The 16,266-nt window shown below is 35.1% G+C and overlaps 1 protein-coding gene and 1 pseudogene across 1 annotated transcript; one reads left to right on the plus strand and one right to left on the minus strand.

Moving 5' to 3' along the window:
- Window positions 1-1,501: 1,501 nt before the first annotated feature.
- On the minus strand, window positions 1,502-2,461 carry LOC113448516 (olfactory receptor 14C36-like). Its single transcript, XM_026719235.2, has one exon. The coding sequence runs from the start codon at window positions 2,459-2,461 to the stop codon at window positions 1,502-1,504; it is 960 nt and encodes a 319-aa protein (XP_026575020.2).
- An 11,385-nt stretch (window positions 2,462-13,846) lies between these two features.
- LOC113448518 (olfactory receptor 14A16-like) lies at window positions 13,847-14,781 on the plus strand (annotated as a pseudogene).
- Window positions 14,782-16,266: the final 1,485 nt, after the last annotated feature.

Here is a 16,266-nt window from a genome sequence, read left to right on the forward strand (position 1 = left end):
GTTTTTCTGCCATCAAAGTTAAAGAGTATGTGTTTATACCAATGAGGTATAAACACAGGTACCAATGAGACCCTATCAAGGTTAAAGTATTTGTTGCTCAAGGTTTGGGGATTGAAAATCAGAAACCTCAGTATCACCCTTGAATGACTAAAATAAATGCTTGATTAATTCTTTTTTTTTACCTATTCAACTGTTATATGCGTATGTAAAGTTCTATGTACCATGTACTTGACATAAAGAAGTCTGCACTATAATCCAATAACTATTCCTTCTCCTCCTCCTCCTCCTCCTCCTCCTCCTCCTCCTCCTCCTCCTCCTCCTCCTCCTCCTGAGATGTGCAGGGGTATGGGTAATGTCAGGGAGGTGCACAAGAATGCAACGGAGTGCATGAACGGTGACATGTGGTTTAGGAAGAGTATCTGGAGTGTGCAAGAGGCACTGTGTCAGTAAGGAAGAGAGGTGAGGTACCCAGTAGCTTGGGAAAGGTATGTGGAGGTACACAAGAGATACCACACAGATCAGACTGTGATGGGGGTGCAGCGTAATTGGGGAAGGTGATGAGGAGTATATGGGGATGTGTTATTGGAGCAACGTGGATTAAGGAGAATATGCAGAGCTGTAGTGTGGCTCAGGAAGAAGTATGTTTCTCCTCAGGGGTACTGCATGGGTTGAGAAGGATCCTGCATGGGTTGAGAAGGTACCAGAGAAGCACAGCACAAATTTAGAGAGGATGCATAGGGATGCAATGTGGGTTGGGCACATTGCCCATTGGTGTGCATGTGGCCTGTACAGAATGAGTGCAGAGAGGATGGGGAAGGTGCATGGGTGGGACTTATTACTATCCCTTCTTGAGACTTTACTGGGAAAGCCAGTAAGGAAAATCATATATCTGCAGGCTAGCTTTATGTGTTAGTGAAACAGAAAGGTTGAAATGCATGAAATCTCTTTTGATGAATGATATCCAATTACTTTTAAGGACATTGTCTCAAGGAGAACATCTTTGCCTAGGCACATCTGTCTTTGAAAATATGAAAGCAATTTTTTGGCATCAGCTTTGTCTGCTCACCATCAATTAAAAATTACTTATAACAACTGCTTGCATTTGGTGAAGGCTGAAACAAAAGCTAAAATACATCTCTGATAACTATATTGAATACCTTCAAAATGAAAATCAATTAGATCATTCCTTAAGAAGAATGCTGGACTCTAATCATTTACAAACAAAAGGATTCCAATATATAATTATTGTATTGATATAAAAATAATAAACAATAAAGGACAGAGTAGTTTGTTCAATAATTGTGCAGAACATCACGTGCAAAGACTGTCTTCAAAAACCTCTCCCCATTGCATGTAATCATTAGCAACAATCAAAACCAGAGGAGTGTACAACTTTTCTGAACATTAAGCTAGATTGTCATAGAAAGATACAAATAGGCAAATTATTCTGCATATGGAAGTTGTGTTAGCATAATAATAGATTTGTCATTCTGAACATGGATCAATGAGTTTTGGAAGTTCTTTTTAATTTTGACATTACTTTCCACACAGCCTCTTGGATATCCTTGTTTCTGAAGCTATAAATAATGGGATTCAGAACAGGAGGCAAAACTGCATATAAAACAGCAGACAGCAAGTCTATTGTGGGAGAAGACAGAGTTTGTGGTCTCAAGTATGAAAACATAGATGTAATGATAAATAAGGAATAGACTGTCAAGTGTGGACTGCAAGTTGAGAAGGTTTTATATCTACCTTGAGTGGATGGACTTTTTAAAATTACTGAGAAAATGTAACCATAAGAGGCAAAAACAAATCCAGTACAAAATGAACCTGCAATGAATCCAACTATCCACATGAAAATTTGATTAAACTTTGTGTCAGTGCAAGAAATCTTTTGTAGCTGAGGAACATCACAAAAAAACTGTCCAATGATGTTCAATCCACAGAAATACAATTGAAATGTTATGGTGGTTAGCAACATAGCATAAACGAGAGAACTAATCCAAGAGGCAAGTGCCATTTGGATACATGTATCCCAGTTCAAGATAAGGCTATATTGAAGAGGATGGCAAATAGCTACATAACGATCATAAGCCATAATGGTGAGCAAGGCAACCTCAGAACCTACGCAAGCAATAACTAAAAAAACTTGAACTACACATCCAGGAAAAGTAATCATTTTGTTATCTGTCAATGAAACTGCCATTGATTTGGGAATGGTGGTTGTGATATAACAAATATCAGTCAAGGATAAATTGACCAAAAAGAAATACATAGGTATGTGGAGGTTGTTGTTCAGGATCACAACAAACACAATGAATAAATTTCCAACCAAAGCTATCAAGTAAACAAAGAGAAGTAAGAAAAAGAGCAGAAGTTGTACATCGTGGTCATCAGAAAATCCCATCAGAAGGAATTCCATCACAGTGGATTGATTGGTCATTCTAGTTCTTTCCATCATTCTAAGCAAAAACAAATTATGAATTATGAGATTAATATAACACACCTGAAGAAAAAGTTTGTGTTATCAGTACAGATAAGTGGATATAGAATTGCAGAGCAAATAGTCTGATTGGGACATCTCACTTTATAATAGATGATTGTCAATAGACCCTTCCTGAATATACCATTCTTGACATAGTAGATTCAGCAGCGTATTCTACTAGTCAATAAATGCATAACTGTATAATAGACAATAAAAATGATTTATGAAAATGAAAATATTCTTCCATTAATTCTCTTTCCTCAAATGTTTTAATGAAACCAATTATATGGTTATTTCTGCTTTAATTAGAAATGCTATGTTATCAGGTTTTTTATAAATAATTATCCATAGATATGTGTATTATCTTTTTCTAAATCTCAGAAATTATTATAATAAAATGCATCAGTTTAGAATATAATTTATAGTAACCATATTGCTATATATATTTGCTTTTATTTTAATGCAGTAATATTAAACCAAATAAATCAATATATTCTTAAATAAACTTCTACTGCAAGATATCCAATGTTTATAAAATTTCTCTTCTTTTATAAGTGAACAAAAGCTGACCACTCAGATAAGTGAATAGATATTTCTGTTTACCTTTGCTTATTTTTCCTTCCAAGATAACTCTGCCTATCTCCCAGAGAATAAATGGACTTTTTAAAAAAATACCCTTGCCACAAAAATGGAAGACATTGCATCATCTCTGTTTTCTTTTGTATATCAGAAAGTCACTCCCCAAGGAACATAATTAAGCTTATACTGAGATGCACTGCTATGCTCCTATACTCCTCTTCTCATACTTTTTCTCTTCTATAATTTGAAATATACACTTTCTCACAGCTTCTAATAAATTCCAAATAAATAAAGATTGTATTCGAGAAAATGCAATAATATTTAGGAAAAGACAATATTTTTATAAATGGTCATTTCCTTTTTTTTAAATAAACATACATGAATGACTATGTATTGCTCAGTCTCTTTTTGCTAACATTTGCATTATTCAAAAGTTCTTCAACTTTCCCCCATCTCTAATTATCATTCTGCCAAAATACACAACTTAATCAACCAGAGTTTTCACTATTTTTTATAACTTGCTATTGTTCAGTCTCTTTTCTTCTAAACCAGGGGTGTCAAACTGGCAGCCCTTAGGCTGGATGTGTCACATGCAGGCCAGGCCCACCCCAGCTGCACAAACATGTCGATGAAACGTGATGGCAACATGACACCATGAGTTTGACACCCATGCTTTAAACCCAGCAAATCTTACATATTTATTTTCAGATCTGTGCACATTTATGCCTCATTAAATGTATCTAACATTCCTTTCAAATGATTTAGAATCTCAGCCAACAAGTCAGTATTATCTGAATAGAAAAATCTGTATGAATTCATTTCCCCAAACCATAAAATAGTAATGTCAAGTATTTGTGTCATACACTAATTTTCTATTTTATACATGTGTATATGTATACACATACATATATACATATTATTATATTATTATTTATTATTATATTATTTATTATTATGTTATATCAATATATTATCCCTGCAAGTTAGAACATCAAGACAAGAGATGCACAATAATTTCAGTTCTACTTTCTGAGGCATAATAGCAAAATCTTGAAAGCTCATCAGAGTTTCTTTTTGTCCCAAGTTAAAAAAAAAAGCACACATAATTAAATGGTTGAGGTAAACTAGCTGCCCTTGCATTGGCAGTGGTGTGAGAGGATGAAATAGACTTCTTGGCATCTATTCTTATGTTTGACAACTGAATTTTCTAGCTCACAATGTAAATGTTTAATATTTGTCCATGTGCAGCAATTTTGTTGTCATGGCACAGTGGCAATATTCTTCCCTTGTGTCAAGGAAAATCTTTTGAACAGCATTGTTCAATGTTTTTTATCTGTTTAGATTGCCATCCATTATTGCTGGATGACAAATGCAGACTGGGAAGTCAAGAATAGCTTCCTATGTACAGCATGTATACCAAAACTCTCTGTTTGTTTATAGTCTTCAGATGGGTGAAGTGGTATGTCATAAAATTTCAACGTGCATGTATGCATATTAGAAAGAATTTGATGTTCAATCTTACTTATAAATAAGGGCAATCTTTCATCTCTCTCTTTTATCTTGTGAGGATCATAGAAACTGATTCATTTTTGTAAACCATTCAGATCCAAACAAGTATGATAGAAAAATAACAAATAAATAAATCTAGTCATCAGCTCCTTTCTAACACTGGGTCTGTCTTACAGCAGAATAATCTTAAATTTGTCATATTCCCCCAGAAACAGAGTGGATATGGGCAACTTCCTGCCCACACGTTTTTATCTTTCTTGGTGACGTCAATCTACCTCATATTGACTGGAACCTAAATGAATGTACAACTGAACCCATGCACGCAACCTTCTACAATGCTGTTACAAATCTGGGACTGGAACAACTAGTAACCAACAACACTAGACTAAACAACTGTCTCGATCTCATCTTATGCAATAGTTTGAATTTAATTTATGGAATACAAACTAAAGAACCCTTTTCCAGCAGTGACCACAACATGATTGACTTTTGTCTCAACATACGCCCACACAAAAATCATCACAATGAGGTAATCCCCAATTATAACTTCAAAAAAGGCAACTATGATCTTATAGACAACGATCTCTCATCCCTTGATTGGCAATCTCTATTCACTGGATGCAATACTGTTGAAGACCATTACAACATATTTTTACTTGAAGTCAAAAGAGTCATCAAACTATATGTACCACACACACACACACACACACACAAATGGATTACCCATAACAATAAGGAAACTTCAATCCAAAAAGAGATCACTCTGGTGGAAAAACAAATCTGGTCATGTTGCCAATTTCAAAAGTTTAAGTAAAACCTTAAACACAAATCTCAATAAACCCCATGCTTTGTTCTTGTACAATGAATGGTCTATTGACAATGGGGAAAAAATAAAAAAATGTCAAGTCTTCTAGGCAGCGCTGATATAATTGTTATATAAGTTCCTGTGGAGATTTGCAGGTTGGACATGACTAATTTCCTACTGGCAGGAATTCCTGCCTCATCACCATTCTTAGTTTGTAAATGTCTACTGCCTAGCTGAGATCTAGTTACTCTAATTTTGTCTTCTCAATTACAATTCCTTAAATCAACAACAATGGCAGTGGGAAGATTCTCTTGATGCTGTAGTAAACTCTGCACTGAGCACAGAGTTGAATAAGATGGCTTTTACAGTACCAAATGTTGTTTAGATTAGATAGCAGAAAGAATGTAAAACAATGTAAATGTGACAACGAACCACAGGCTAGTGTAAAAGTGACAATAAACCACAGGCTGGTGTCTGAATACAACTCATTTTTTATGGTTTAATATGTTTAGTATTAGTTGTGCAACTCACTACTACATATCTAAAATGCAAACTACTCAACACAAGAAGCCTCACAAACAAAATGCATGAATTCCTCATCTTATTAGGCATAACCACATTCAACATTATATTTGTCTGTGAGACGTGGTTAAATGCATCTTTTCCAGACTCCATTACCACAGTCAGCGAATATCACATCTATCGGTCAGATCGCAAAATCTGTAGAGGAGGTGGAGTTGCTATCTTCTACAAAAAATCCCTAAATCTAAAATAGATTCAAATTACACAAGAACTTGCTCTTCCAGGAACCATCATCTGTGAAGTGTCCTCAAATACCACAATCTGCTTCTTACTATGTTACAGAGCCCTGATTATGACATAGTTCCTACAAACAAGCTAACTTCACTGCTAACAAGGGCTACCTCTTGCCCACACCCTCTTATGTTCCTTGGTGACCTCAATCTACCTCTTAGTACATCCGAACCTATACATGCAACCCTGTACCCCATTACTACACTGGGACTAGATCAATTGTAACTAATAACATGACTCAATAACTGTCTTTATCTTATCTTCTGCAACAGCTCAAATTCAATATATGGCCTACAAATACAGGAACCTTTTTAAACAGTGACCACAGTATGATTGACTTTTGTCTCAATTTATGCCCTCACAAAGAGGATCATAATGATGGATCCCCAAAATACAACTTCAAAAAAAGGCAACTATGATCTCATAGATGCTATCATCCCTTGATTGGCACATTCTGTTATCTAGCTATAATACTACAGAAGACCTTTATAGAGATTTTTTTTGTTTGAACTTGAAAGAGTCATTAAACTATGTGTACCTTTATTTATTTATTTATTTATTTTGAAGCTTTCCCTTTAAAATACAAAGCAACAATGGAAATATTGCAAAAATAAGGGTTTAAGAAAAAAAAAGAGTACAGTAAAGCTGGTAAGGAGGGGTAGCACAATTTAAAAAAATAAAAAGGACACGCTGCACTTTATATAATTATCCAAGGCTCTTATTATAACTCTCTTCTCCACAAACTTCAAAACCAAACTTCAATTGTTGATAGAAATCCAGAAGAACACCTGCAATAACACTCTTCTGTGCTCTTCCCTCTATCTTATCACTTAGCAATGTCCTTGAAAGGGAGTCTCAGATATTCCTTTCTCAGCTTTCTCAGCTTCGTCTAAAACATTTTCAAGCCTCTAGTTGGCAGTGTTGCAAAGTTTCTTTACTCTCACTTCCCCCCTCCTTTCCCAGACAAAACATAATAGAAGTTTTTTTTTAAAAAGAGAGAGAAAGTATATAAAAAAAGGAAAAATAACTAAAGGGAGCCTTTAACCTAAAATGTTGCAAAATCAAAAAAGAGAAGAAAAAATAGATGTAAATAGGAAAAGAACCAGTCCAGTTAGCAAATACAAAATCGCGATAAAAGTCCAGCAATAAGGGGGGAAAAAAAGACTTACTTTGACACTTCTGTTTAAAAGCGCCGCTTATTCAGTTCTGTCAAAACTTTTATAGATTCTTTCTTTTCTTTAGGGTGTCCTTTTGAGTCTTAGAATAATAAAAGAAAAGTTCTCACCAAGCTGAGAACTTTCTCTTTCTAGTCTCTTCCGATTGGAGCTGTGCCAACTTCAGCAGCTTTTATGGCTGCCTCTCTGCCGCTGGCAAGAAGGGCTTCTCCTGGACCAACCAGGGACTTTGCAGTGTCCCTGGGATCTACAGGATGCGCTCTTCACTATTGCTGTCTCTTTGGAAAGATTTAGGTCCGTTTGGACCATCCAGGGCAAAGATATCGGCTGCAATCTCAGACCTCCGAGATTGCATGCCGTATCGTCGTGATGCCAGCTCCGCCCTCGCAATTTCTTTTGTTTCTGTGTCAAAGGTATCCTGGGTAAAAGTCCATTTATTTTCAGGGAGGTTGGCAGAATCTTCTTGGAAGTAAAATAATCAGACAGTAGAATATTCACTAATTCATCCTAGTCCTCAGATCTTCTTCAGTTATGAAATGAAAGACATTTAATAAATGTTGGATAATTTGCAGTTGATCTCTATAGTAAAACAAAAGATTCTGATAAGATTGGTTAAATATTGCTGGATTAATATATATTAAGCAAATATGTCCAGAAATATAATTATTGTAAATGATATCATGATGCATTTTTCTTACAGTATTTTTGATATATAGAATAAAATAACTTTATAATTATGAATAATTATTTATAAAAAGCTTGAGTAAGTTAAAACACATTATCATTACTAATTAAAGTAGAAATGACCAGATAATTGGTTTTGTTAAAAGAATTGAGGAAAGAAACCTAAAGGCACAATATCTTTATTTTCAAAAAAAAAAAATTATTTTCCATGTTTTAATGCACATTTACACACAGAAAAAAATGACAGTTATTGCTTTTTCCTTGGTACATGTGGATAAAAATGCCAGATCCAATCTAAACAACTTGCTAACATCAATGAACCATAAACATTGTAACTTTGCTTTTTTCTCTTTCATTACACAGACTATGATAAAATTTAATAAGTAAGTAAATATCACAATAATAAAAATTTAAAGTTTTGTTGGTAGTAATGCAACTTGAAATAAATATTTTTAAGAATTTTATCAGATTATTTTAAAGAAGTTTATAGCACCTAAGTGGAATTTTAAACTAGTAGGATATATTGCTGAATGTATAAAAGCAAGAACAGCTATTCCAAGAGAGCTTTGTTGCAAAACATTGTATCAGTCATTAATCTCACATAAAACCAAAATAACTCAATCAGATAATTATAATCGCTTATCAATAATCCTATACCGACTTATCTATACTGACAACACAAACTGTGTTTGTATCTCCAAACTGGGATTAAATGCTACAGGATAGAGTTAGAAGGATTTCACCTATATTCAGAAACAATGTATAACACTAACACAGAGACTGAGAACTCTGTCCTATTCTATCCTGAATTTACATTGATGACTATAACACTTAGCTTTTAACAGAAAACTATAAAATTGCTGTGAAGGCTTCCGTTATTCTAAATTGAATTAAGTAACTCTTTTTTTTTTTTCAGATGAATATATACTAAAATATATATGAATGCATACCCCACTCCTTTACCCTCAAATTAACCTCTATTGACCTCACCCCATTCCTAAGAGGTATGTAAGGGATGTGTATAAGCACACAATCAGGCCGACCATTCCTGTCCTATTGTCCCCAATTATTTATACCTATTTCATGTTTTTATACTTATGTTTATTTTCATTTCTATCATATTGTAAGTGTTTGACAAATCAAATAAATAAATAAGATAAAGTAATCATTTTCTTCTTTATAGGTAATCCTTGACTTACAACAGTTTATTTAGTGATGGTTTGAAGTTACAACAGAATTGCAAAAATGACTTATGACTGTTTTTCACACTTATTACCATTGCAACATCTCCATGGTCACATGATTTACATTTGGATGCTTGGTAACTGACTCATATTTATGGCAGTTTGCAGTGTCCACGGTCATGTGATCAGCTTTTGTGACTTTCTAATAAGCAAAGTCAACAGGGAAGCTGGTTTCATTTAACAATCGTGTTATTAACCTAACAATTCCAGTGATTCAATTAACAACTGGGGCATAAAAATCATAAAATGGGGCAAAATTCACTTAATAAATGTTTCACTTAGAAACAAAAATTTGGGACTCAGTTATAGTCATAAGTCAAGGACTACCTGTATTTAAATAAATTAATATAATGTGGATATATGCTTTCTTTTTGGGATTTGTAGACATGGTTCTCTCCCAGACAATTACTAATCAAATATGTTAATGTTCCAAAAGTCTTGTGAAGGGTGTTTTGATTAAAAACAAATCCCTTCACAGGGTTTTTTTTTTAGTTTTGTAATACCACGTTCTGAATTTCTAAAAGAAAAAAGAGAAAATAAAATAAGCAAACACAGTATTTTCTGAATAAGGTTAATGTCTCCTTAACATCTCAATCATAGAAATCTTTTTATATATTTCTATATGTAATAATACTTTTGCATATATGGATATGAATAATGTGTTTAGCAAGACCATTGTCAAAGATTTGGTACCTCTATGATCAAAATCATACTTCATTTTTATCCAGAACAATTGAAATAAAAAGAATGGCCAATCAATCCACTGTGACTGAATTACAGACCAATCTCTTTATGCTGCGTCACCTGTAAAGACATGGAATCAATTCTTAACCAATCCATCATCCTCCACTTAGAAAGAAACAATCTACTCCCTAATAAACAATTTGGTTTCAGGAAAAAACTATCCTGTAATCTGCAACTCTTACACTGAAAAAACATATGGACTACACAACTCAATCAGGGCAAAGAAATAGATGCAATCTACATAGACTTCTATAAAGCCTTTGATGCAATAGTACATGACAAACTACTCCTAAAACTAAAATCTTGTGGTACCTCTGGACATCTGCATAACTGGATAGAAGCATTCCTGTCAAACAGACAACAAATGGTCTAAATTGGGAGTGTCCTATCAAATTCTGTACCTGTCAATAGTGGTGTCCCCCAAGGCAGTGTTCTAGGACCAACTCTCTTCATACTCTACATAAATGACCTCTGTGATCATATTAAGAGCATCTGCATTCTCTTTGCTGATGATGTAAAGTTATTCAACACCACAGATAATACTGCTGCCCTTCAAAAAGACTATGTATCAGAAAGGTCAAACAAATGGCAACTTCAAATCTCAACAAATAAATGCACTGTCCTACATATTGGCAAAAAAAAAAATCAGAAAATAAAATACAGTCAAGACCTTGTTGATGATCCAAACTCTGTCAAGGATCTTGGAATACTCATCTCTAATGATCTAAGTGCTAGAGCCCACTGTAACTACATAGCCAAAAAGGTATTGTTAACCTAATCTTACATAGCTTTTTCTCTGGTAATATTACACTAATAACTGGAGCTTACAAAACATTTGCTAGACCAATACTTGAATATAGCTCATCAGCCTGGAACCCACATTACGTATCTGATATTAAGACAGTTGAGAAAGTCCAGAAATATTTCACAAGAAGAGTTCTCCACTCCTCTATTCATTGCAGAATACCTTATCCCACCAGACTCAAAATTCTAGACCTAGAAAATCTAGAACTATGCCTCCTTCGGTCTGATCTAAGTATAGGATATAAAATCATATATTGCAGTGTCCTACCTGTCAGTGAATACTTCAGCTTCAACCATAACAACACAAGAGCAAACAATAGATACAAACTCAAGTTTAATCGCAACAAACTTGATTGCAGGAAATACGACTTCAGCAGCAGAGTGGTCAATGTCTGGAATACTCTTCCTGACTCTGTGGTTTCTTCCCCAAACCCCAAAAACTTTAACCTTAGACTGTCTACTATTGACCTCACCCCCTTCCCAGGAGGCCTGTAGGGCAGGGGTGGGAAAACTACGGCCCACGGGCCACATCCGGCCCGTTGGTCTGTCCAATCCAGCCTGCCCCTGAAAAAAAATCACTGGGCGTGGCGATTGCCCTGCGCCGCGTGGCCCCCAAAGCTGCAAAACAGTGCGGAGCGCTCTCGGGGTAGGAAAGAAAAGAAGAACTTTGCAAAGGCCTTGGCTGGGAGTTTGAAATCACCTTCGAGTGCGATCTCTCTGAAGGTGAGTCCCCGCCGATCCCCCTTTCTTTTCTGGGGCTTCCAGGCTTAAACTTTGCAAAGGCAAAGTTTGCAGGCGGGAGTGTCTTCCCGCCGAGGAGCGGAAGGGTTCTGCCCGGCAGGAGGGGGGTCTGCTTGGAGTGGGCTGCTTGGAGCCACCTAAAGCTAGGCCACTGCTGGTGGAGCCTTGCCCTGCCTTGGTGCCCCATTTCCCGGCTTGGCGGTCCTGCTCAGGCGGCACTTTAAAAGCCTGCTCCCAGCACCCGAGCAACTTCCCAGCAACTTGCGGCTTCCTTTTTGCTCGCAGGCGCTCGCGCCTGGCCCCGAGCCGCTCCAGGAAACCCAGAGCACTGCTGGGTCGCCTCCTCCAAGCAGCCCGCCCGCCCGCCGGGCAGAACCCTTCCCACTCCTTGGCGGGAAGACACTCCCACCTGCAAACTTTGCCTGTGCAAAGTTTAAGCCTGGAAGCCCCGGAAACCTGAGCAACTTCCCAGCAACTTTCGGCTTGCTTTTTCCTCTTCGGGCGCTCGCGCCTGGCCCCGAGCCGCACGGCGGAGGGTTCCACTTCTACTATACTATACTGACTGTCTTCAGAGATTCCAATCATCTCCAATAGATCTGCATATGTGCCCATTATTGAAGCAAAATGACCCTGCCTTGATTTTTTGATTCAAGGTGTTGAAGCAGAGAAACTCAATGTTTTCCAGAACTCTCAGATGGAATGATGCATTAGTTTTGGAAACATTAGTAACACTTGGCATTTCTTGCTTGCCTGTTCACATGCAGACACATATACTTTCCCAATTTCCTCATCTACATATACATTTCACAACTGATATTTACGTACCTCACATGGAAATTTAAAGTTGGTATACTATTCCACTATTCTATTACTGGAGAACTGCAGGGCTCTTTGGTGAGTTTTAGCCACCTCTCAGAGATGCTTGTGATCATGTCCAAAAAAATAAATAAAGTGGATTTCCAAGATTCAAGGACAGAAATATTGACTGTGTCTTTCTATATGTACTATTCTACTTTTTTCCCAGTTTTTCATGTTAAGCAGTTATTTCGCATGCAAGTTGTAACAATAAAGATTGAGGGACAGAAATGTACTTATTTATTAATACATATATGCATACACACGTATATAATTTCTATATCACTTTACATGTATTAAAGAGAATTCTAACATGTATTTTTCTGCCAATTTGAATCCCAATTGAAGATTAGAATTAGATGTTATCACATCAGAGAAGGAAGTGATTTAAAAGATTTAACTAAACTGCTTATTTGTTAGTAAAACTCTTAATAACGTTGTGAAACAAAGAAAGCCTCCAAGGAGTAATTCCTTGAAGAATCACAGATAACAATTAATTTTAAAAATTCTGTTTGCTTTAATAAGGGTCATATTTAATCACAGTAATGAACTGTCTTCTAAAGAAAATTTAAGTGAGTATAAACCTCTGCATTTCTTCTGAAGAAAAGTAAAAGTGGCCAGGATATTGAAGAAATAAATCAGTTCTAAAGGAAGTGGAGCATTGTGGTAAGTCCTATTTTTGAAATGGCTGGTTTTTTTACTAAAAATGACTATATTTTAAAATTAAAACATTTTCTAGAGAGAAAAGTGTAATGTTAAAGATGGGAAACTCAGTTGCTTATTTATAAGCAAAGATTTGTTTCATATTGTAAAATAATGATGAGCTTTATAGAAATATTACAAAATATAAGCACAACTTTTATCTATTTCATTAAAAACTTCATTCAAGTAGCTAATGTTCTGAAGAGAAAATATTTCCATATAATTCCAAGGAAGATTATGATTTCTAGCATGCTAAATAAACAAATAAAGTTCTCTGGAAAAATTGAACTGTAATCAATGTGATGTGAAATCCAGTATAATCAACACTTTTTAAGTGTGGTGTTTACTTTTCAAATAGAAGAACACAGGACACAATCTAAAAGTATATTCTTTTCTTCCATGTGTCTGGCTTTTAAGTGAACTATAAATAATTCTAAGTTAGTCAGAACTTTATGTAATTAATATAAAACCTCAGCTGATCTAATACACTGATTATTCATTGATCCTTTCACTCCAATTATTATTGTTTTCTATGTATTTCTGGAATACTTCAGAATTCTGTGTATTAGTTTGGCAAATGTTTGTATCTGACCTTTTGAAAGTATGAGTGGGATATTTGGAATGTACAATCTTGCAAGGGGATGGGAGGAATGTTGCTAAACCTTTCATGTTCTTGTAATTTTTTTTGTAGGATTAAATAAGTGGAATGACCAACCACACTTCTGTGAGATATTTTGTTCTGATGGGATTTTCAGATGACTGGAATTTGCATTTTTTTCATGCTGTGATATTTCTCCTTGTTTACTTAATCACTTTAATGGGGAATTGTTTCATTATAATGGCAGTGGCATTTAATCACCATCTCCACAGCCCAATGTATTTCTTTTTGGCAAACCTTTCCTTGGTAGATATTTGTTCTATCTCTACCACACTTTCCAAATCAATAGCTGTATCTCTGACAAACAACAAGGAAATTTCTTTTGGTGGATGTGTCACACAGGTCTTTTTCATGGTTACATTTGTTGGTAGTGAGCTGGCTTTGTTAACTATCATGGCTTATGACTGTTATGTGGCCATCTGCAACCCTCTGCAGTATAAGATGATCATGAATGGGAATGCCTGCATTCAAATGGCAGCTGCCAGCTGGATTTGCAACCTGATCCATGCAGTGCTGGAAACGGATCACCTTTAGAATAAACTTCTGTGACTCTAATATGATTGGCCAATATTTCTGAGATATTCCTCAGATACAAAAGATTTCTTGCACTGATATAAAAGTCAATCAAATTCTGATACTTGTACTAGGGTTGTTTTTGGACTCTTTTTGTTTTGCACTCATCTTTGCTTCTTATGGTTACATTTTCTCCACCATAATTAAAATGCCATCGGTCCAAAGCCAGCATAAAGTTTTTTCAACTTGCACCCCTCATCTGACTGTCTTTTCTGTATTCATAATCACAGCTGTGTTTTCATACATGAGGCCAAAATCACTTTCATCTTCTACAGTGGATTTGTGTTCTGCTGTTTTTTTATACCATTTTGCCACCAATTTTGAATCCCATCATTTATAGCCTTAGAAATAAAGACATCCAAAAGGCTGTCTTGAAACTACTGTCAAATGTCATATACTGTACAGTATAGATTGTTGGCAAAATATCAAATTTTTATAAAGAGTAAACATACCTGCAATCAAAATGGCTCCCTTCTTTATGATCTCCTGTAAGGCCTTAAATATCTGACATTTTTTTCCAGCTTTGGAGTAGAGTCACTGTGGAGCTCTTATCAGAAATATTTTGTATATGACATGGAGGGTTTTTTGTGTGTGTGTGTGTGTCTGATAATGCACTTTTGTTCATTTGTTTATTGTTTCTTATTCTTTTGTAATATAAGCCATTCTGAGTCATTTTGGAGTTGGATAGATTTAAATATTTCCAAATAAATAAATTGTATCAACACAGAAGTGGTAGGAATTAATGCATCAACTAACATTTGAATTAACATATTTCAAGATAAAAAGGATTTAATTATGTAGAACTCTTTCCAAATTAAATGTGATTATTGGCCACTATTTTAAATAGTGTCTTTTAAGAAAATTATTGTAGATCTATTACTTGACATAAATTCTATATTTTCTTGACAATTTTCATTGATAAATTTTGTTTCTGAATAGCATTCTAGGCAATAATATGATTTTGATATATTTAGCCAGAATAGCCTGCAACTAATAAATATATTTTAAAGAAAAGTGTTTGATACATTTGATTTTAGTTTTTCATATTTCATATTTCTTTTTTTATTTTAACCAAATTAAACATAACAAAATATTTTGGCTTTTTTCCCCATAAAAAGTACTTACAACCACATATATTGACCAAATGTTATTTAATTATTATCATTTGAGGTAATTATCTTTATAGAGAGCAGAGAAAAACTATAACATATAAGAAATTATTGATATAAAAAATAAAGGAAAACAAAATATATCTACCGTATTTATCGGCGTATAACACGCACTTTTTCCCCCTGAAAATAGGGGGCAAATGATGTATGCGTGTTATATGCCGATGTCCCGTTCCCAATAGTGCCTAGCGGCGGCGCAGCGTCGTGACGCTGCGCCCGCCGCATATTAAAGGGAATGCGTGTTATACGCCTGTGCGTGTTATACGCCGATAAATACGGTAGTTTTATATCAATTAAGTACGTAATTATAGTAATGTTTGTTTTCAGTTTGTAATTATATATAAGAAGGCTCAGTATTAACATCAGAGAATCATCTGTTAACTTTATATTCATGAATATTTTTTTTGATGTCCTGCAGAAGATCAGAACATAAACTCTTCTTTTTTTCTTTTCTCTTGATATTTGATAACATTTTGTGTCACCAAACACACCAAGAGACAAAGGATTAGTAGCTCTTTCTATCTCCCTTTTAAGCCATCAGAAAGCTGCAAAGATGATTTTGGAATTTCCTAGAGTTTACTGTTCTCCAGAAAGATGGCTGAGCTGAAGGTCACATATTATTCCCGTGCAGCAAATTGTTCATTGCTTAAGTTAGAGAAAACAATCACAAAGTTTGTTCAGATTATTATAAAATATAAATTTATGGTGTAAATTTACAGAACATCA

The sequence above is a fragment of the Pseudonaja textilis genome, chromosome Z (assembly GCF_049901715.1).
Source record: "Pseudonaja textilis isolate UNSWEBS1 chromosome Z, rPseTex1.2, whole genome shotgun sequence".
Lineage (NCBI taxonomy): Eukaryota > Metazoa > Chordata > Lepidosauria > Squamata > Elapidae > Pseudonaja > Pseudonaja textilis.